General features: G+C 39.5%; 2 protein-coding genes across 2 annotated transcripts in view; one reads left to right on the top strand and one right to left on the bottom strand.

Moving 5' to 3' along the window:
• The window catches only part of LOC107722650 (protein Niban-like), a 39,613-nt gene extending 31,610 nt beyond the window's left edge, over positions 1 to 8,003 (top strand). The window contains exons 9-14 of the mRNA XM_016531108.1: positions 3,535 to 3,722; positions 3,967 to 4,113; positions 4,431 to 4,541; positions 4,658 to 4,765; positions 6,599 to 6,710; positions 6,804 to 8,003. Of these exons, the coding sequence (XP_016386594.1) occupies positions 3,535 to 3,722; positions 3,967 to 4,113; positions 4,431 to 4,541; positions 4,658 to 4,765; positions 6,599 to 6,710; positions 6,804 to 7,792 (1,655 nt within the window). The 3' untranslated portion in view covers positions 7,793 to 8,003. The remainder of the gene's footprint in view (positions 1 to 3,534; positions 3,723 to 3,966; positions 4,114 to 4,430; positions 4,542 to 4,657; positions 4,766 to 6,598; positions 6,711 to 6,803) is intronic.
• Positions 8,004 to 8,416: 413 nt separating this feature from the next.
• The window catches only part of LOC107722509 (kinesin-associated protein 3-like), a 30,248-nt gene continuing 14,877 nt past the window's right edge, over positions 8,417 to 23,787 (bottom strand). The window contains exons 9-17 of the mRNA XM_016530873.1: positions 22,990 to 23,098; positions 22,684 to 22,796; positions 22,197 to 22,362; positions 21,376 to 21,501; positions 19,832 to 19,930; positions 18,873 to 18,958; positions 16,124 to 16,289; positions 15,701 to 15,782; positions 8,417 to 9,664 (exon numbers count right to left, since the gene is read on the bottom strand). Of these exons, the coding sequence (XP_016386359.1) occupies positions 9,580 to 9,664; positions 15,701 to 15,782; positions 16,124 to 16,289; positions 18,873 to 18,958; positions 19,832 to 19,930; positions 21,376 to 21,501; positions 22,197 to 22,362; positions 22,684 to 22,796; positions 22,990 to 23,098 (1,032 nt within the window). The 3' untranslated portion in view covers positions 8,417 to 9,579. The remainder of the gene's footprint in view (positions 9,665 to 15,700; positions 15,783 to 16,123; positions 16,290 to 18,872; positions 18,959 to 19,831; positions 19,931 to 21,375; positions 21,502 to 22,196; positions 22,363 to 22,683; positions 22,797 to 22,989; positions 23,099 to 23,787) is intronic.

Genomic DNA, 23,787 nt, shown 5'->3' with positions numbered 1-23,787 from the left:
TGGCTTCGCCGTCGGCATCAGTCCAGTCATTCTCAAAGACTCTTGAGTTACTCACCCGTTTGCTCTGCATCTCTCCCCTCCACACCAAGCTGTAAATAAAGAGATTACACTTGCCTGTCTCCTCCTGTAGTGTGACAGAAGACCAGACCGTAAGATCGGATTTACAATATGAATACCCTCCTCCTTCTATCGGACCAGCTATACTCTCTTTCTCAACATGGCCGATCTCTAGTGGAATATGCCCAGGAATTCTTGGAGCTGGCCTCTGCTGCTAATTTGAAGGATGAGGAGCTGATGACATTCTTTCACGTAGGTTTGGACGAACCATTTTACTCGCTGATGCCCTGGAACACGACCAATTGCACGTTGGAACAATACGCTCTATATGCCCTTCTACTAAGCCGGACCACTCCGGAAAAACCGCTCAGCCTTCTGGTAATATCAGCACCTGTCATGGCCACCAGTCCCGGGTCTGCATGCAAGAGGGCTGCTGACCTTCAGTCATTACCCGTAATGGCCGCCGACCTTCGTTCATCATCTATCAGGGCCGCTAACCACCAGTCCTCACCCATTATGGCCGCCGATCCTGAGTCATCACCCATTAGGTTTGCTGAACTTCAGTCATCACCAATCATGGCTTCTGATCGCCAGATATCACACATTATGGCTGCTGTTCCGGAAGCATTACCTGTTAAGGCCACCAGTACTGAGTCTGTATTCAAAATGGCCACCATCCCAGAGCCTTTCTCCATGTCCAGTCCAGCGCGTGAGTTTGTTCCAGTCCCAGAATCCAGAAATGAGTCCGCTCCAGTGTCGGCTCCAGCTCCCGAGTCCGCTCCAGTGTCGGCTCCAGCCCCCGAGTCCGCTCCAGTGTCGGCTCCAGCCCCCGAGTCCGCTCATTTCATCAAGTTCAGTCCAGACAAATTCAGAGTCCGTTCCAACCCCAGAATTCAGTAAAGAGCCCGCTCTAAACCCTTGAATCTGCACCAGAGCCCACTCGTACCAGTGAGTTAACTCCAAGTTTACCTTCAGTCCAAAAGCCTGTACGAGAATCCCATCCAGACCATGCAGCCGTCTCAGAGCGCAGTTCTAGATCAGCGCTAGCGCCGGACCAGAGTCGAGAGATGGCTCTAGCCCCGGACCAGAGTCGAGAGATGGCTCCTGTCCCCGAGTTTGGCCCAGAGAGGGTATCTGTGCCTGACCAGAGTGCAGTGCGGGCTCCAGCCTCTGAGCAGAGTCCAGTGCAAGCTCCCAGCCCTGACCAGTTCCCAGTAAAGGCTCATGCCCCTAACCAGAGTTCAGAGCATTCTCCAGTCCTCGACCAGAGTTCAGTGTCGGCTTCAGCCCCCGACAGGTGTCCAAAGCAGGCTCCAGGCTTCAACCAGAATCCACGGCCAGGAGTGCCGTTCCCATCGCTGTAAGAATCAGCCGACCTATCACGGTCAGAAGTGCCGTTCCCTCTTCAGTCGGATGAAATGTACTTGCCACGGCCAGGAGAGCCGTTCCCTCTTCAGTCGAATTAAATGTCTTTGCCACGGCCAGGAGAGCCGTTCCCATCGCTGTAAGAATCAGCTACCCTATCACGGCCAGGAGTGCCGTTCCCATCGCTGTAAGAATCAGCCGACCTATCACGACCAGAAGTGCCGTTCCCTCTTCAGTCGGATTAAATGTCTTTGCCACAGCCAGGAGTGCCGTTCCCATCGCTGTAAGAATCAGCTACCCTATCACCGCCAGGAGTGCCGTTCCCTCTTCAGTCGGATTAAGTTCCCTTGTCACGGCCAGGAGTGCCGTTCCCCCTTCAGTCAGATTAAATGTCTTTGCCATGGCCAGGAGATCCGTTCCCCTCGTTGTAAGAATTAGCTACCATATCACGGCCAGGAGTGCCGTTCTATCTTCTGTTGGATCCAGTTCCCTCGTCTTGGCCAGGAGTGCCGTTCCTTCTTTAGTCGGATTAAGACACCTCGTCACGGCCAGGAGAGCCGTTCCTTCTTCCGTCGGATTAAATCCCCTCGTCACGGCCAGGAGTGCCGTTCCTTCTGCTATGGAGAGTACTTCCCCAGTCTCGGCCAAGAAAGCCATTCCTTCCATGAAATTCAAATCCCTAACCTTGACTCCTGTACTCTGGTGGTCATCCCCTCCAGAGCACCCTCCAAAGCTCGCCCCAGGGTCTCCTGCCCTGGAGGTGTCCTAACCTGCAAGCACCTCCCTATTTACCTGTCTGTTTCCTGCCACAGCTTACGGACACCCACCTTCCCTCCCCTGCTGAACTCCTTTTGGCGCGGGGTTGCGCCTTCCGAGAGGGGGAGGTCTATATATAAGCAGTCACTTTTCACACCCTCATTGTCTGGTCTCGTCGAGGTTTACCCATACCTGATTCCTTTCCTACTCACCTGCTTTCTCACATCCTGACATCTCGTCTTCAGCCTGCCTTCCTGCAAAGAGGAAAAGAAACGTTGTTACTCCTTACCTGACTCACCTACCTGGACTCTCACCTGTTACCCACCTGTCTTCGCCGTCTGCATCATCCGTCGGACCTGTAAAGAGATACAAGGATCGGTTATCAACCTGAGCTAAGTCCAGTCATTCTCAAAGACTCTTGAGTTACTCACCCGTTTGCGCTGCATCTCTCCCCTCCGCACCAAGCTGTAAATAAAGAAATTACCCTTACCTGTCTGTCTCCCCAAGGTCTCCTTCTGTAGTGTGACATCTGTATATTAAAATGATTTCTGAAGACTGGAGTAATGACTGCTGAAAATTCAGCTTTGCCATCATAGGAATAAATTACATTTTTAAATATATTCAAATAGAAAACATATTTTAAATTGTAATAATATTTTGCAGTGTACTTTTTTGTACTTTTTTTGTACTTGTTTATTTTCTTTATCATTCATAATTAGAACCCCAAAAACATATGAACGCTATAATATATTAACATATTAACATATAAGCACACTTTAGGGGGCATAATGTTATTGCTTTAATATTTATCAATATTATTGATTAATATTCTCGTTTATATGCTACTGATTCATTGTACTGTCATGAATAATATGTTTAAAACAAACTAGTGAGTGGTAACTACATTACAATTTTGTGAAATGAGTAAACATTTTGCTAAAATGCTCTAGACCTCATCATTACCATGATAAAATATTGTTTAATAGCCACCAGCGATGATCTGACTTTAACTAAAACATTGACTGTTTACTATTGTCCTCTTTTTTTTTTAGAGCTGCTTTACAACACAATTGAATTTTGTTTGCATTATTGTTTGTTATACACTATTTTCTTGTTTAACACTGTAAAGCTGCCTTTGACACAATCTGTATTGTATAAAGCACAATATAAATAAACCTTCAGCTGGAGTACTGACTTAAACTACACGGAGACAATCAGGTTATATGACACTTACGTACAAATTTTGATTAATATATTGGAATATTCTTATGCACATAAATGTAGTGAGTGAGACATACCAAATCTATCTTCTGTTGTTCTGCACCATTTTGACTTGATCTTTCTGTTTGTGTTAAGTTCTAGTATCAGAGCCAGCTGTGAAATACTGCTCCGAGAGCGTGGCTCCATACCTGACCTCAATCCTGGAGGAGCTGATGGGTCCGGTCAGCGCAGGCTTCGAGGCCGTGAGGCTGCTGCTGGAGGACAAGCTGACCCGACTCTGCAAGGATTTCCCTCAGGGGGGAGTCACAGAGGAACTTCAGAGCGTAAGAGAGCATTTACTAATACGTGAAAATACAACATTTTGGCACAAGTGCTTAAAATAAATATTTATCTGCTGATTTCAACATTTAGCCAAGGCTACATTGCACAACACTGGAAGCAAATCAGGTCATTTTTTCCATTGGGAGCAGAGTGAAGTGTTGGACTTGATTAGATCATGTTGGAATAACAATCATCTGAACTCAAGACTCCCTCGAGTTCTCATGAATCATGCCTGTCCATTCGTAGGCTTTGCAGCAGGTGGGTCGTGACCGGATGGAGGACTGTTACCAGCATGTGAACGTCCTGAAGGAACAGCTCCAGGAACTTCGCAACCGCTTCAAGTTCTCCAACTCGACACGAGTAGTTCACGGTACCCAAATTCAAATGCAGCAGGTGGGTGTCATCTGCAGCTTTTAGAGTGACTGGGCGTTGTTAGACTTGGTGGGGCTTTTAGTTAGTTTGTGTAATGAAATACTTCATCTGGCCTTCTGACTCAAGTGTAATTGCATAAATCTTTTCAAATCTTTTTTCAGACCTTAGTAGTGGATATAAACAACTACTGGAATCATATATGTCATATAGACTGCTCCACCAAAAATGAAGTCAATGGAGAGCATTGCCTCATCTTGTCATGAACTTTGGTTCCCTCTACAGGTCATGGAAAAATAAATGAACTGTGGCATGCCTGTTATTTCTTCCACTCTTTTTAGTTGATGGAGAATGCTGTGTACACATTTGAGCTCCTGCTTCAGTCTGCCTTAAAGGACAAACCTGACAAACAGGCCTCAGTCATGGAGAAAGCCAAGCTGCGTGTCCTCAAGGTTGGCTTTGCCCACATTTATAAAGTGTATACAATCAGCATTACACCGTTTTGACAATAGAATGATTCTAATAAATGTGACATAATCATTATGGAAACTTTTGCTTTCCACTTTAGCAATTTGACTATGACAGCAGCACAGTAAGGAAGAAGATTTTCCAAGAGGCCCTGGTTGACATCACTCTGCCAGCCATCAAGAGAAACCTGGCACCTTCCTGCAAAACTGTACGCAAGTTTTTTTTTTTAAGTTGAAATTACTCTTGAACATTTACCAGAATACATTATGTAGAGTTATTCTAGCAAGCTCTGTTTCTCTGATTAAATTAATGGAATGGAAATGGTAAAGTATTTAATAATTCTGGTTCAGATTTTGATTCATGTTAATTCATGAACTATTAATGGTTTCCTTAAGAGATTAATATTTGAAAAAAAAAATCGTTGCCAGTTGATGACATTATTTCTATAATAAATACATTTAAAACAAGTCTGTTAAACTTTTTAGAGGTGACATAGAATACAAATACTAAAGGGATAGTTCACTCCAAAATGCAAATTCTATTCTGGTTCAGATTTTGATTCATGTTAATTCATGAACTATTAATGGTTTCCTTAAGAGATTAATATTTGAAAAAAAAAATCGTTGCCAGTTGATGACATTATTTCTATAATAAATACATTTAAAACAAGTCTGTTAAACTTTTTAGAGGTGACATAGACTATAATAATACTAAAGGGATAGTTCACTCCAAAATGCAAATTCTGTCATTAATTACTCACCCTCATGTCGTTCCAAACCCGTAAGACCTTCGTTCATCTTCGGAACACAAATTAAGTGTTACATTTTTGATGAAATCCGACAGCTTTCTGACCCTGCATAGACAGCAACATAACTTCCATGTTCAAGGCCCAGAAAGAGAATAAATTGTTGAATGAAGTTGTTATTTTTGTTTTCTTTGTGCACAAAAAGTATTCTCGTAGCTTCATAACATTACAGTTGAACCACTGATGTCACATGGACTATTTTAACAATGTTCTCCTTACTACCTTTTTGGGCCTTGAATGTAGTAGTCTATGCAGGGTCAGAAAGCTCTCGGATTTGATCAAAAATATATTAATTTATGTTCCGAAGATGAACGAAGATCTTACAGGTTTGGAACGACATGAGGGTGAGTAATTAATGACAGAATTTTCATTTTTGGGTGAACTATCCTTTTAACTATATCCTAAACAAAAAATACTGAACAAAAATATGGAAATATATTCATTATTTGTAAAATACTACTGACAAAACAATGTATATCTTTAGATTTACTAAAAAGAACTATATGTTTAGAGTCATTCCAGGTATCAGAATGTACTGGCTTTGTTTTATGTGTTTATTTCACTAAAAACAACCAACACATTTGAGCCTTTTGTTCAGGAATTGGACTTCACTGGGAGTGCTGTATGTGTTTGATTCACTAAGAAGAACCGACTCATTAGCCGTTTGTTCAGGAATTGGACTTTGACGGCAGCACTGCCCTGCTGAAAAAAACAGCATATTCTGGTTAGGTATGTTTTGAAGCATGGCTGCTGGTTTTAGCTGGTCCTTAGCTGGTCATGTGCTGGTCCTGAGCTGGTCCTGAGCAGGATCTAGTTGCTTAGAACCAGCTCATGACTAGCTAAGTACCAGCTTAAACCAACTCAAACCAGCAGCCATGCTTCAAAACAGACGCTGGTTTTTTCAACAGGGTATATGTGTTTGATTCACTAAAAAGAGCCAGTTCATTAGAGTCAATCAGTCAATAATACAATAAGTAAATTTTACAGCACTGTAAACACTATCAGGAAACTCCTTCAGGCTACTGTAATGCGGAATTCTGTTCGCGTTTGGGTTTCTGTCCTTGCTGACAGTAATACGATGTGTTTGTGCCAATTAATGTATTTGGTAATGGTCAGCCTGTCATGATTTTGTTTGATCTTCTTGCACAAATACAGTACAGTGGTGATTAGTCACCACTTTCAGTTAGGGGTAGTTTTGTGTGAAACATTCGTTGAATTCTTTTTCTCTTTTTGCAGGAGCTTCAGAATTTTGAACAGTTCATCTTTGCTGATTACACAAACTTTGTTCAAGTGGAGAATGTCTACGAGAACATACTGCTCAACCTTTTGAATAATGAAGTTAACAAAGGTAAACAGTTTGAACTGTTTTCAGTGTCTGAGTCATATGAATAACTTCAAAATACCAACATCAACGTATTTCCTCAATATTTTTGCCGTACAGTGGTAAAGGAGGCAGCCAGTCTGAAGAAGAACAACCTGTTTGCTGACAGTACTGACCTGCAATGTGTTAGTCAAAGCAGCCTGGCTGACAGCCGCACGCCGCCCCTCTCTGCCCCCTCCAGCCCACCACAGGTATTGGCTTCTGTGGCTTTCCCTCAACAAGCAGAGCAGAAGATCACCTCTCCATCAAGAGGATCCGTCAGTGAGACACGCGATGCTCCAGTCATTCCTACAGTGAAGATTACACTATCTTCTCCAGAACCTACATCACCATTAAATGTTTCTGAAACAACTCAACCAACGTTACCTAATAATTCATCACCCATTCCAGAGGTCTCAGAGACTCAAGTGTCCTCAACCAAACCAGAAACCATCTTATCTGCAGAAGATTCATCTCCACAACCAGAGACCCCTTCTTCTAAAGCAAAGGATGAAGTTACAGAAGGATCTTCTGTTAGTACAGACCGAGCAGTCTCTCTCAACTCAACAGCTGAAGAAACTCCTGTTCCTCTCGTTATCGCCTCTGAAACCCTAAATGTGGAAGCAGATGAAGAAAGTGTAAGTCCTCCTAAGTCTGAAATCAAAGAGGAATCTGAACATATCGTCCAACCTGAAGTTAACCTGACAATCAACGCTGAAGTTCTCCCAGACGTATGTGTTGAAGACACTGCTGTGGATGCCAGTGTTTCTGATGAGCACGTTGTTGTGGACAAGGCATGTGAGGCAGTGACTTCTAGTGATGAGAATAGAAATGAAACACAAGACAGTTATGCCGTGGATGCTTCTCCTTCTCTTTCTCTCGACTCGGTTCCTGATGGTCTGGCAGGGGGCGCTGTTGCTTTAACATCAGATCCGGAGAACCATATTAGCGCTGTGAGCACAGATTCCCAGGAAGAGACCGCGGACTGTGTGCAGGCTATCAGAGATCTCATCATGGAGGTCATCGAGGTAGAGGATGCAGTGAGACCTTGTGCTGAAAATCAGCCTTAAAACGGTTTGAATGATGTTCTGATGTGTTTTAATCAACTATTCAGCTCTGCTAACAAAACCAACTACAGTGTTTCCATTTAATTTTCTATTTTTTAGTTACATAATTTTTTCATACACATTTTCTATTTTCAGTAATAATCTAAATATTGACATTAAATTATGAATTTCTAAAAAATAATTTGACTTGCATAGAAACCAAGTGCCTATGTAAACAGAATTCTTTTTGTAACACTTATAACATATTAACAAAAACTATATACATACACATATATAGATATATATATATATATATATAGATGGCTGTTTGTACTTGCAGTTTTTTTTCAATACTTAATTTTAATGTTGAAACATTTTTTTTTTTTAATGTGAGAAAAAAAATAGAAACTCTACATTTTTACATGGTACACAGATGTTTTTGGTGGACTGACTAATTTATTAATACGTTGTGCTGGTTTGTACAGACAACTCATTCTTTTTAGTAAATAACAGGAGATTGTGCTGATCACTAAACTATTATTTTGTACCATGCTGTAGATTTTCTGAAAATGAGACACAGTGCCTTTGTACATATGATTTTCACAGTAAGAGTCAGTTAAATAAATTTCCACAAAACAGAGACAATTCATCAGTGCATTGTTTTATTTCTTCTGTTCGCAGTTAAGGTCAATTCACATTAATCTGTCAAACTCACAGGATCATTATAGCAGCGAAGGCCAAGATGTTAGGAGGCACATTTTGTGTCTGGAAATACCGAGCGGTCCTGAATTCATTGTGATAAATTAAAATTACAGTACTCTATAAATACAACTTAAAATCGAACAGACACATGCTACAGCTCAATCAGAAACATAACCAAATTAAAGAAACAGCATAAAATAGTACCAGAGGCAGCATTTAGCACTTTACTTAAAGTGTTATAAGACAACCTTTTTCACAGCAATGAACCCTGTACATTATTAGGTAGTTAATTCATAAATATCTCTTAGAGGAATAATGCCTTATATAAGCTAACAGACACAGTATATAGCTTTGTTATACATGACAATTAGTGCAAGTTATTTTGAATAAAGTGAGTGATGCTACATTATGAAGCTGTTAATGCAGTTTATGCATGTATGCAGTCAACTCTGGTTAATGAGAACAGGATAAATCAGTCAATCAGTAACATTTTAGCTGATTATCATTTAGTGGATATGAAGTTGAGAACAGATTCATTCCAGTTCAATTAATATACTGTATACTATTAAAGTGCACTCCCTAAAACCTAAAAAAAAAAAACATAAAATGTATAAATAAAAGACTATTTTGAAACTTTAGACATTAGTAAGTCAGTTGTTTTACGCAAGATTAAGACATCTTAAACCCAAATTAAGTCAACTGAACTACAGCACTTCATAATATCCTTCATAAATAATAATACATTATATAAGATAATGTAATGTACGCAAATAATCTGTTAAGCATGATTACACAATGCCTAACAACATATTTGCATACATTCAAACAATGAGAAAAGTCCATTTATAACTTATATAAACATTTGAATATAAAATAACATTTTGCATATTTGAATGTACATGAACTACTGATCTTTTTGTTAATGAATAATTAAAAGTTATTATAAAGCATCACCAAGCATTTTACTGGGGTCTCGCTATTAAACCTGCCTTTAAATCCAAGGGTGGGCTCACATTTTCTGGAAGAGATTGGTTGGTTTGAGCGTTTGAGTTTTCTAGGAGATAAAAGTGGTCTTGTAGTGAGCGGTGAGATGGTGTTATGCAGCAGCTCTATCTGGTGGATCCGTAGCCGTGGAAGAATGGCTCGTCAGGACGAAAGCCGTAGGCAGTGGCAGGACGTCCGTCGGCTCCATTGCTGAAGAAAGATGTGAATCAAGTGAGCATAAATTCTGTTGATCGTGTTACATCTGTTACTGTTAACGTTACCTCTAAGAGGCACTAGATGGCCTTCTACCCTTTATATATATATATATATGTAGTATACTATATACTCTACTTAGTTTAAATATACTATATCTAATATATTTTATAATTTAATAATATAAACACCACTATACATACATATATCATTTATATGTATATACGAAAATCATTATCTAGCTGGCTTTTTTTAAATACCAAGAATTACTAGTGATTTTTTTAGTTTGAAGCATCAGGCAGAAGAAATTAGCCACACATGAGTAACATTTTATACTGTATGCCATAGTTTTACCAAAAAAAAATCATTTATTTTCTCACATACACAGATATGTTATGAAAAATAAATAATAAAATGTATCAATTTCTGTGGTAGTGGTTCAAGAACACTGGACACATTTCATAACCTGACACCAATAACGATTAGTCATTAAAATTATGCTAAATAAGAAGTGAACACAAAGAATATAATAAAATAATGCACTAACTATATACTTCAACAAGATATAACACAAAAAAGAATCAACCAACAATTGTTCTGTGATATCTTGTTGAAGTATATCGTGTTAGTGCATTAATTTATAATATTCTGAGTTGACGATGTGACATCAAAAATTGAATCCATTATATGAGTATAAAATTAAAACTGCAAGCTTCCTTAAAAACATTTACCTGCTGTCCAAGATACCACAATATGATCTAGGCTGCATACTGTCCCACATAAGACTGCCAAATGCTAAGATTTCAATTCAGTGAGCTCTGCATGCCAGTGTAAGCATAAGCCTTTATACTAGTTTAACATACTGCATATTATTGGCCAACGACAGTGTATAATACCGACTGCGACGTGTATTAAATATTCAAAATAGTCCCAAAATTGTTACATTATTCATGTAAATCTGATGAATTAGTATTAAAACAAAGAATCAAACTAAGATTTAACAGTGCAGAAGTGAGAGTAAAACAGCAGAGATGTGACACTTGCACCTCGACAAGCGTTTACACTCATTCAGGACGCACAGAGCCAAAAAAGTTCTGCGGTTCTAGAAACAAATTGGCCGTGGGCTCTGTCTGCCTACCTCTAAACCAACAGGTTCAAGACTACAGCATTTAAATTATGAGCGGTTTGCTTTGCCCCATGTGCCCACATTACATTGTGTTGTTTTTAGCCTCATATGACCTCCAGTAATCAAACACAGCTCCTCTTAGCACCCCGACTCACACACTCTGCTGTCTAAAATATGTATTTTTCCTATTGGCCTGCCCGATCTGTCAGGCTGAATTTGAACAGCCTAAACCAACAGGTTCAAGACTACAGCATTTAAATTATGAGCGGTTTGCTTTGCCCCATGTGCCCACATTACATTGTGTTGTTTTTAGCCTCATATGACCTCCAGTAATCAAACACAGCTCCTCTTAGCACCCCGACTCACACACTCTGCTGTCTAAAATATGTCTTTTTCCTATTGGCCTGCCCGATCTGTCAGGCTGAATTTGAACAGCGGGTATGAGTGATTCATGTGCGGGTCGGCGCCACCTGTAGGTGCTCCGAGCCTCTGTTTTTGACTCCCAACACCTTCATTTTACCTCAGCACTTGGCCTTTCCTTGAAAGCAAGTTCTTTAGCAAGAAATACACGCTTCCAGAGTTTGGGATAATCATCTACAGAGGGAGAGCTTTTATTGCGCTGAGAATTTATAGTTGCGAGTTATCAAGAGTTCATTTCGCGCTTCAACTCTGTATCATCACGTCATTAATTACGGGATGATATTAACGCCCGAAAATGACACGATGACCCCATTCTGACAAGAAAATGAATATGAATGGGAATTTATTCTACGATTTATCTCCACGACTGACCTGGCCTGTGATCCGTAGCGAGCACATTCCTGTCCAATTATGAGGCAGCCTGTCACCTCTTCCTGCATGGGGCTTCAAAACAGGGCAATAAAAGCTGAGTGGGGATGGGATTGACAGCTCACAGGGAGCCAGGTCAGCCCTGACGTTCTGGGAGGGGAAACGGCCAAAGGTGCCCATTAAAAAAAAGACCCTTTTAACCAGACATTGTTTCATAGCTCAGAAGAGTGTGTTTGCACAGGAAATGGGTCTCGGCTCTTTTATAAAAGGACGTTTCTCCTCCTTTTTTCCCCAAGTTGTTCTCCATCCCATGCTTTGATCTCCCGTTCCTGTCACTTCTCCAGTTACATGCCCTGCCTTGGCTGTGTCAAATCAACAGCACCCCCTTTCTTCCCCTTCCTTTGCCTGATTGCGACTCCACATCCCTGTTTTCTATTTTCCTCCTGCGTTCTCGTCCAAGCTCCCCAAGGCTTTAGGGACACGCAGCGCAGCGCACACGGCTTGAATAAAGGCGGATTTGTCAGTCTGATGCGTGCACAGAAAAGACACACACAGAGAACTGGTTTTCCTCGGGAACATCAGAAGCCCATCTGCAGACAGTGTGTCCAGCACCTCATCAATCTCTAGGGGTGGGAATCAACAGGATCTGGTGATTATTATATGGGTATCTAGGACAAGTGCGATAATACTGTGTACAGTTATTAAAATATATTGTGATCTTGTAGGCTACTCGCTTGTTTCTCTTTCATCAGTTCTGGATTTGTACTTTGAACAATCACCACAAAAATCGCAAAGCATTCTATATTATGTAGGCTAAATATATTTATATACTGTATATTACACATACACTTTACATTTATATGCCTTATTTTTGCTATTCATTATTACATTACAACATTGATCCTGCCAAAATTTGGAAGAATCGGCCAATCTGATAAATTCGGATTAATTTCCATGATTAAACGGGGATGATTGGCTTTAAAGAGGTCTTCCAAATTAGGAGTATTAATTCCCAAATATTGAAATCCAAAAAGTGCTAGACGAAAGGGTGACTTTGAAATGGCTTCAGAGGAAGCATATGCATATACAAAGCTTGAGATTTGTCAGGATTAATCTTGTATCCTGAAAAATTGCTATATTTTTCAATTACTGCAAGAATTACATCATAGAAGTGTCAGGGTATTAAAGATGCCAGTATGATTTTGTTGTTTTTAAAAGAAGTGTCTTATGCTCACCAAGGCTGCATTTATTTGCTCAATACAGTAAAGCAGTAATATTATGAAGTATTATTAAAATAGTTTTTTACTTTAATATATTTGAAAATGTCATCTATTCTTGTGATGTGAAAGTTTACTCCAGTGTCACATGATCCTTCAGAAATCATTCTAATATGCTGATTGGGTGCTCAAGAAACATTATTTCTTCTTATTATTATATATTGTTCAAAACCACTTCAATGGTGCTGCTCAATATTTTTGTGGAAACCTTGACACATTTTTCCAGTATCTTTGATGAATAGAACGTTGTTGTTTTTTATGTAACGGTATAAATGTCTTTACTGTCAACTTTGATCATAAAAGTGTCCTTGCTGAATAAAAGTATTACTTTCTTCTTCAAAACAAAAAACATATCTTATTTATCTTAATAACCCCAAACTTTTGAACAGCAGAATTTGTAAAAAAAAAAAAAAATCTCTGTTGTCATCTGATGATCATCATATTGCTTAGTTTTGATCAAAATTAAATTCTGCCATACAAAGCACGCAAATGACTTTAGTTAAGCAACCCATCTGGATTTTATTTATACATAAATTAAAGAATGAAACTGTCACTAAATGCGTTACAAAACAATCTTATCAGGCAGTACGTCACTGCCTGAACTGCGCTGCTTGGCATACACTGATAAAATTATGTCGTACAACTGTACATTTTTGATATGGCTATTTTAGTACCAATATACCATGGGAATCATGATGGGCCACTCGAGTTAATCAAATACCTGTCTCTCACGTTGGCTCGTGAAGTAAACCACTCCAAAAGGCCTGCGTTCACACACATCGTTTCACAAGCGTCTTAAGTAAAGACTGAAACTCTATTGGATTATTATGGTAACCTCTGTCACTCAGAGCTGCCCACTCAAATTAAACCATTCATCCCAGGACCCTAATGTTGCCCCCCAACCCTCTGTGTATATTTGAAATGTATCGCTTTACAAAGAGCCGCTGGAGAACTCGCCCCTCCATCTGGATCCCCGCTTCTATCCTCACCCACATGACAGCCCAGCGGCACTCAGCGCCCCAGACCTCAGTCTGCGAAGTGCCCAAATCCCCACCCAGCCAAAACAAACAGGCCAACGAGCAGCGCATTCTCCATACAAAGCACACAGCGCATAATAAACACATCCAGTGGAATAGATCGCATCAAGTACACACTATTAGGGCAAGTTTAGACTACAAGAGCAAGTATGTACTATCAGAGCTGCATATCGAACACAAGTGTGGGGGATCCATTTCCTCACAGATCCGCTCTTTGGCAGACTTAGAGAGTCAACGTGAGCACTGGATTGGATGGAGAGGTGAAATGTTATTTCATCTGTACTCATATGTGTGTGTGTGTGTTTGTAGAGGAATGTGGACAATATATTTGGCTGCATGGAACTTGAAAGGCATGTTTATTTTTGGGCCAAAAGAGTATCGTTGACAGAGAGAAAGAACGTCAGACAGAGGAATATTGCCTGGTGCTTTGTTGAACAGCTGTGATCATACGGTCCAAATGATTAAAAGAAAATGACAAAGCCAAAGACGTTTAATGTAGAAGATTTAACAATGCTGTTTTATGAAGACCCAAAAACCAAACTGGTGTGAGAAAACAAGTACGGTAACAATGGCCTGATGGTCTAGGGACTGTGCGGCAAACAGATTGTCACTTGCCGTTTTCAATGTACTACATGTTTGTGTTATTATGCCTTGCAAACTAAGTGGATTTTTGTGATGTATTAAAGATCGTTGTTGAATTATACTGATATAAGTACATCACTGATGTAATATTATCTGTACTGTAGATCGCTAACATTAGGATGACTTGTAAGAGTGCTGGAAGCATCAATTAGAAGAATGGACCAATGTTATGAACAAATCAGCAGTGTTTCATATGCCAATGTTTTCAAGCAAAAGTGTTATTTCGATGTATGGCTATTATGGAGTTTTTTTCTTTTTTATGAATAACCTTTAACAAAAAATATATGTATCATAGGCTACTTAAAAAATATGAACTACTGGTTGGTATTTGCAGCCTAAGACAGCAACTGTACGAATGCAAACGGCCTGACTTGTAGAAAACACAAGCTTGAGAAAGACTTCCTAGAAGATGCCAGGACGGGAAAAAGTATTTTATTTTGTCCCCTGAAGGCCAGTTATGTTAATCACAGTTTTTTGAACGGTTTCTTCATAATCAGTTTTGCATGACCATTTTTGACTTCTTTCTGAACCATAGAAATAAAGTTGCAGCCCTTCTACAGGGTTATTATGTACCCTAATGTCATTCCAAATCTGTATGACTTTCTTTTTTTGTGCAACATAAAAGAAGATATTTTGAGAAATGTAAATAAATGTACATTTTTTGTCAAAAATGTAAGTCGATGAGCTCTAGTGTTGTTCCCAACGTTCTTCTGTGTTCCACAGAAAAAAACGAAGAAAAAGAAGAAAGTCACATAGGTTTGGAAAGACATGAGGATGAGTGATGAATGTATGAATGAATTTAAATTTCAGGTGAAGTACCCCTTTAAGATGTCTTTATATAAATAAGCACCATTATGATTGGCTTGCCTTCATCATTAGGCATTAATATGAAATTAATATACCATATGTGCTCATGAATGTGACATCATTAATTTGATATCAGTAACTATTTCAAGGAAGCTTGATATGCTTCCATGATATGAACCTAACAATTAATGTGGTAGTTTACAGTTCAGACTGCTATAGCACTATTCTTTTTTCTTTTTAAATATTTCGTTTGAATTGCCAGCCCTATTAAGTAACAAAATACATTATAAAGAGTTTTTATTACATATGTATTTAATGCAAGGGAAGCTGATGAGGGTAACAGCTGCTCACTCACCAGGCGTTGAAGTCTCCATTCTGAGAGTGGAACTGGCTGTAGAAGTCTGGACTGAGGCCTGGCTCTGGGGCCATCATACCGTCTGCGCACACACGCACAGAGTATATAGAGCAAACAAACGTACAAGACAGCGACCCAGCAGAGCCACTTCCACCCAGCAGCTCTCCTCATTTATCTTCCTGACAACCTCTCACTACAACAAGCCTTTGATGACACCAACTCGACGGACGAGCAAGCCAAAATACAGCATCACAATCCCCATGCAAAAATCTGGAAATCTAAATGTAAGGTTTTTAACATTCTGTGTCTGTCTAGCTGTGGCACAGGATATCAATCAAGTTGTGTTAGCAGACAAGAAAACACTGACTGTCTTTCGTTGTCTCAGCCATGAGGGGTGTTTGGGGTGTATGTGTGTTTTCTAACCAGTGCTGTAGAAGAGATCGGGCTGCTCCAGGGCATCCGGATCATCTCCGTACAGGTAGGGCTCGGCGTCCTCCATCTGTCTGCTTTCTACCATCTCCAGCCACTGTGAGTTATGCCAGCGAAACTTCTCGCTTTGGATCTTCTTCCCCCACTCTTCATCATACTCCTTTGCAGAACACACACAAACATGTATATTTATTCGCCTGAGATGTGTTACTACCCTCTAACCTAAATTATACCACACAGCTGTGCAAATTCATACATTTCAAGTTGTCAAAACGGCGCTACCACTCTGTATCTCAGTGCCAGCTCCACTTGAACTCCCCACAAGAGATTTCCAATGAATATTTGAGTGAGAGGGTCCCAAACACTGTCACGCCTGGCAATCTACCATTTACCGTTGCGCAGACTTCTAACACCGTCCGGACCCTCCACAGCAGATATATTTCATCCCACAATGAGGGCTTTTGTCTGAGCAGGGTTTTCCCTATAGGCCGTGTCTGCTGATGATTCATACATTTCAAGTTGTCAAAACGGCGCTACCACTCTGTATCTCAGTGCCAGCTCCACTTGAACTCCCCACAAGAGATTTCCAATGAATATTTGAGTGAGAGGGTCCCAAACACTGTCACGCCTGGCAATCTACCATTTACCGTTGCGCAGACTTCTAACACCGTCCGGACCCTCCGCAGCAGATATATTTCATCCCACAATGAGGGCTTTTGTCTGAGCAGGGTTTTCCCTATAGGCCGTGTCTGCTGATGGTGCCACAGAGAAACAGAGCTCTGGTTGAATCCAGTGAAGTCAGTGATTAAAGGTGCAGAGCCCACAGACTGGGTGGAGTGCCACACACAACACACACCTCGCCCACAGCCGTACGTTTTCTGCCCGGCCTGCACTTCATGGTGAGATGGGGAATCAGTTGATTTTGTGTTATTGGATTCCTTTGCCAACGCATGTCAAGAGTGTCTACATCAGTCTACCTCAATCTTTATGAACCTCTTCTAATGAAACAGTGCTGAACTAGTGCTCTTCTGAGAGAAGTGTGACTGCATAATTGGCCCTCAATTATTTAAGTCCATAAACAATATAAATCAATCAAATCACATATACACTACTGTGCAAAAGTTTGGGGTTGGTAAGAATTTTTATCTCTTTGAAAGAAGTTTCTTGTGCTCAAAAGGGGTGCATTTATTTGAAAAATATAGTAAAAGCAGTAATATTGTGCAATTTTATTACAGTTTACAGTTTGTTTGTTTTTAGCCTGTGATGGCAAAACTGAATTTCCTGCAGTCATTCCTCTAGTTTTGATCCTTCAGAAATCATTCTAATATGCTGATTTGGTGCTCAAGAAACATTTCTTATTATTATCAATGTTGAAAACTAGTTGCGCTGCTTAAAAAATTGTTGTGAATACATTTTTTAGGATTCTTTGATGAATAGAAAGTTCAAAAGAATCAATTATTTGAAATAGAAAACTTTTTTAACATTATAAATGTCTTTACAGGCACTTTTGATCAATTTAATGTGTTCTTGCTGAAAAAAGCGGTTCCTTATTGGGGACCTGCACCGTTTGGGAAAGGAGCTTATTCAACTTTCAAGAGTCATTCTTTACACAAGAAATTTAAGTTAACATGAAATCAAAACTGACCTTAGTTACTTTTTAAGAGAGTACAATTTTGTCACAACTACCCCTATCAGCATCTGTTTTCACTACCGTTTTAAACAATATGAATGAGTTGAAGGGATCGTTCACTGAAAAAATATTTATTTTCTAATGTATGATTTTATCTAATGTGATGTTTGGGTATATTACTGTTTAGTATTTTTACACCATGGGTCCAAAACAAACTTCCCCTTTGGTAGGGCTGTGCAAATAATCGAATGCAATTTTCATGCGCATCTCGTCAGTAAAGCCGGTTCTGTGATTAGTAGTAAATCTCCAGCACGTGCTTTCAGATGGAGCGGCATTTACTTCACAGAGCCGTAGATCACTGACAAGCTATGCAATATCGCGTTCATAATCGGCAATGAATTGCCTGCGATTTTGAACGCGATATTGCGTAGCTTGTCAGTGAACTGAGATATACTACTAATCACAGAACCGGCTTTACTGACGAGATGCGAATGAAAATCGCATTCGATTATTTGCACAGCCCTTACCCTTTGGGGATGGAAAACTGAATTGAACTTAAACTTGAAAAATGAAAAAAGAAATTCATACAGGTTTGGAGTTAAAGGGAACATAAATGATGAATTTTCATAAATATTTATTCTTGGGTGAACTATCCCTTTAAGAAAATTAGTTGTGTTAAATGCTTAAACTGAACTGAAATGAATGAATTTGTTACTTTCTCACTGAGCAGCCGGGAAGCATGTCTAACATCCTTTGCACAAAGCTCATCCCATAAATAACGATTATAAAGTTAAACCATCTCTGCTAAGACAAAGTATTTAACGTAGCCATACTAACTGAGGTTAAGTTTTGTTAATTAACGTAGCATTAGCTCTGTACGGTGAGGCAACAGAGGGGCGCAGGGTGCAGGAGGGGGGCTGCTGGAGCTCAGAGCTCAAGGCCAGCTCTCTGTCCCAGGGTCTAAAGGCCCACAGAGGCGTCCTGCCGCCGCCTGCTCTTGTATACATACATGGTCAGCACTGAGCAAAAACACAGACACACACACGCGCACACACACGTCTCTGATTTGGATTTGAGTGCACATATGTAGTGGGGTTGTTTGTGAATACTTACAGCGATGATGTCCAGAGTGTTGTCACAAACCTGCCGGATCTCCACATTTTTGTCGTGCATAAGGTCAATGAGGTAGGCTGGGGCCTCTTTGAAATACAGTTAAGGAGTTCATAGTTCAATTACCATAATTACAATTTTCAATCAGTGAAAAATATTCATATCTTGATATTTTATCATGCCATGTAAAAACCCATATGCACATTTTTACATTTCATTATAGCCATGATTCCTCGTGCACTGTCTTTGTTTATAAATATTTAGTAAGAGCTCTTAAGTGGGCATATTATTAATAACTATTATTTGATAATATTATAAATAGTTAGTATTTAGTATTATTAATATAGTGAAGTACCCATTTTGGCCATCTTTGCCATACAAACTATACAAAATATTTAGTTATTAAAAAGAACAACTGAGTATCAGTGTAAAATTGCCATCATATGATTACAATAATTTCAAGTAAAATCTGGCAAATATCTTACATTGGAGCTGAAATCTTCAATTTTGTGGTCTTGGTCTTGGTCTTTAGACTTCTTAAAACCACATAAAAATGGCCTTTGTCTGGGTTTGAGTCCCACTGGTCTGGTCTTTGGCGGTCTGATTTTAGTCTGTACTGTAAAATGTTTTGTCATGAAACTTTAAAAAAGTGCTTCACAGTGTAACATCAAAAACATTCAATATGTCTGAATCAATAGAATAAAATAGATCCATAGGGTAACAACTGCAAGCTGCCACTTTTTACAGTGCAGTCAAACTTGCTTTTTAACATTCTCCTTCTATCTGGATGTGAAAATAATCATGTATTCTTACATGTAGCTGCAATATTCAAGATCGAAGAACCCAAAAGTATCAAAGCACCAGTGAACACAGGCCAAACAGCCGTTAAAGACCATTTACAAAACATCTGCGCAGATAAACATGCCCATGCACGGAAAACCAATTTATTGTACCAAGGATACGAGTGTCCTTAATGATGACATCTCTGGTGGCCTGGTGGAAGACCATCTGGTAGAAGACGTAGATGATCTGACACACAAATTCATCGTCTTCCTGTTGGGCTGGTAACAGCAACACAAGCAGATGAAGAACATTACTTTGACCTCACAAAATATAATATAAAGAAGAATTGGACCAAAAATATTTCCTCACGGACATATGTTATTATATGAAGGCATATAATGTTTCCTTATCACGAGAATATCTGCACGTCAGCATTAAGCTGAAATGCGATACAGCAAACCAACAAACACGCACACTCCAGTGCAGCTGCGCAGGCATTTCCTATCCGATTGTGCCTTTTCATGCGAGCTGACGTTCAAAACCTCCTCCGGTGGATCATGTTTATGTATGAAGGCTCTCGTGAGAAGCCGCCATTTGGGGAAAGTATCAACTTTTCCTCTGAAATGATACAGAAAGCTCCTATGGAGAACTGTGCGGTTGTAGCTGCCCCCTCCTAACTTTAATAAAAGCTTCAATTTTGATCTGGCTCAGAACGCTCTCGTCCCCTGGGATCGAAATTCCTCCAGAAGAATGATAGCAAAGAGGCTAGCTGCTCCATGGGACCAGAAACTGAATACCGCTACAGCAAGGAGCTGCACAAGCTTTGCACAAGCTACAAATAACATCACAGAGAACATGTCAGCGCCTCTTCAGATGAGAAAGAGCCAGCGAATGAGTATACGAACACAAGTGCTGAAAAGTTATGTATAAATAAAACAATACCCAAGCATCTGTCATTGCGGCGTTGCCACATAATGCTTATCGCGAGGAAAACAAATGTCAGATTTGTTATTGCATTGTTGTGTTCAAAGTCATAAAATATTATATGGCATGTAGTGCAAAAACATTTCAGATGTTGAATTTCATGTAATTGAGACCATTGTGTCTGGAGTGGGAAAAAAAAGTTGCCAAGCTGTATATGTTTGGACGGTCACTATTTTGGCCCTCCACCTTCTTGGCTCCTAAACATTTATTCTTTTCATGGCAAGGAAGAGCCCCGCCATCAGGCATTTATTGAAATGAGGGCTCACATTGAGCAGAACCAGCAAATCTGATGCATGCCATGAACCTGGTGCTTTCCTGTTCCTGAAAACACTGTCACTTCCCTGCACATCATGCACAAAGCGAGAACCAGCCCCCTGTGTCCCACGTAGCCATGGGCTGTTTATTTATTCCAATTTATTCTAATTTAATATTAGTTTAGTCTAAATAAACTCTTCAAAACTCATTTCATCAGATCACATTAAGGAAGACAAAGCATGCCAAATTGAAATCTGGTACTTGAGTGGCTACAGACACCGGGGTGGGGGCGGCTATGCGATTCGGCCAAACAAAAGTAGAAATCAAAACAGCACTGATCTTTTTCTCTGGAATTTATTTTTATGGTAAGCGATAATGAAAAAGATTTTGTGTCGAGAGGGTTTGGAGATCTGTTTGTTTCTTTAAGCACTCGTGCTCTGGCTCAATGCTAATAAATGTGTGTAAGTGTTGGCAGCGCACTTACCATTTAGCAGCTCAATAAGAGCAGGAATGATGCCAGACTTAGCCAGCATGACGGCACAGGAGTCGTCCATTGACACCGTACCGATCATGATCACCACCTCCAGGATCAGGTCATCCTCTGCTGAGCCTGAAACACAGAGGTTAAAGGTCAAGTCTGGTTTGGCATAATGAAAAATGGTATTTCATACTACTCCAATAAGGAATGCCAATGAATGACATACTACCTTTGCAAAAAAGTGCTTGTTAATTTGTGTCATTTAATTGTGACAAATAAATGAGGTTGATGACAAAAGTTGGGCCGTTTTTACACAAAATTGGATTACAAGAGAAACAAAATTACAATATTGTTTTTGGGATTATAAACGGACGACTCTCTCATAAATATGAGGTAATGTGATGTAGCACAATGCACTACTCTACAGATTAATATGTTAGGGTTTCATGCTGGATACTGTTTCACATACAACCTTTACAAAATAGGTAGTAGTAAAAAGCATATGAATACTTGACATTGGTAATTTGAAATACTCCATCTAAAACTTTTAAACAGCATTTTGAACAATTCTACATACCAGTTTTTTGAGTTGATAGTAGTTAAGCGACTACACAGACTATTTGTATTTCTTGAAAATGATTTGTCACACACAGGACCATTTAATGAATTATGAAAAACTTGTCAAGTTTGTGATCTAGCACCTTGACGTCAATAAAAAAGGCCCAATGACAGTAATAAAGTGTAGCATTGTACTGTATGTAGCAGGCTGTATATTAGCTTTCCATTACAAATCCATCCTGAAACAAACAGGTACAGGTTAGCTTTACCGGGTTTGAGGTGGTCTTTGAGGTAGGGCACCAGGTTGTACTCTTTCAGAAGGAGCTCCCAGTCCAGGTCAGGTATGGTGAGGTTTGCCATTGTACCCAAGCACTCAATAACAAACTCTTCATCACTCTCCTGCTTGATCTGAGCTGCCAGATCACCCACATAGTCCTGAAGGGTAAATGACAAAATATCTTTATTGTATATTTACAATAATATCTTACAATAATAATCCTGTGTTCATTTAGCACAGGAATTCCCAACCTGTAAGATACTTATGATTTCAATTTTTGCTTCATGAAATTACAAATTTAAAAATATTTGGGCTATCAAATATATAACAGAATACTACAAATAAATAAATAAATATAATGTTTTTTAAATTTTAATTTGTAATTTTTTTTATCATTATCATTTATCGTTCACAGTACATATTGTTAATTAATAGTGAAGGTCAACACTGTTAATGGTATGGCAGAATATTAAAATTACAATGAAGAGCTGTTTCAGAGGTCCATCGTGCTGTGAGATGTTCCTGATCATTTTCATCAGCAGCGGGTCCTTCAGTTTAAGTGCTCTTTTCATCAGCATCTTCAATCCATTACCTGCAGAGCAAATACGCAACTAACCACGATCAGCCAGAGATTGATCATAAGTTTGAACAGATTCCATGTATTATTTATTACAGAGAAGCAACAGTTGTCGCTGGTGTGTGACAGTACGCTTTATTACATGTAAACACAGATGTTTTTGACATGTTGCATGTTATTCCAGGAGAAATGAGATTCAGGCTCTTACCCTCACAGATAATCTGAGCATTAGTCTTGTTAGCAGCCAGGTTGATGCAGAATGAAATGAGCTCTGTGTCCATTCTCTCTTCGCCATGTTCAGAGAGCATTTGTATGAGCTGTTCACACACAAAACAGGATTTCAATTGAAATTACTTTACGCAGGGTATCAACATGAAAACATTAAATAACCAGACCACACTATAGCAGGGCTTAAGCGGTGGCCAAAATGAGTAGAACACTAGTATTTTCACCTGCTAAAAAATGGTTTTAAGTCTGTTATTTCTATCTTTTTCTGTAGTTTGTCAGTTGGAAAAATCAGTTTACATTTCTAAACGTTCATTTAGCCATTAATTGTAATATTCCAGTGAGATTTTTGTTTACACAAGGAGTCTGACAACAGTGCTCCACACAGATTTGATCTCATCATCATCATCCAGTCTGTCTGGAATGACATGAAGAAACAGAACAAACTGAGACAGACTAAATCCAGAAGAACTGTGGCAACGTCTCCAAGATGCTTCAAGAGACCTACCTGCAAAGCTACAGTACTGTTAAAAGTTTTAGGCACTTGTGTAAAAATGCTGTAAAATGAGGATGCTGTCAAAAATAATGTCATAAAAAGATTTTCTGTATCAATTAACTTCTAATAACTAAATGAAATCACCATTTGGTGTGACCATCCTTTGCGTTTTTCAGGTAGGTTTCTTGAAGCATCTTGGAGACTCTTTGTGCAAACAAAAATCTCACTGGATTATTACAATTAATGGCTAAATGAATGTTTGGAAATGTAAACTGATATTTCCTA

The sequence above is a fragment of the Sinocyclocheilus rhinocerous genome, unplaced genomic scaffold (genome assembly GCF_001515625.1).
Source record: "Sinocyclocheilus rhinocerous isolate Xijiao unplaced genomic scaffold, SAMN03320098_v1.1 scaffold541, whole genome shotgun sequence".
NCBI classification, from domain to species: Eukaryota; Metazoa; Chordata; class Actinopteri; order Cypriniformes; family Cyprinidae; genus Sinocyclocheilus; species Sinocyclocheilus rhinocerous.
Note: the sequence above shows the minus strand (reverse complement) of the source record. Positions and strands in the feature narration are given on the sequence as shown.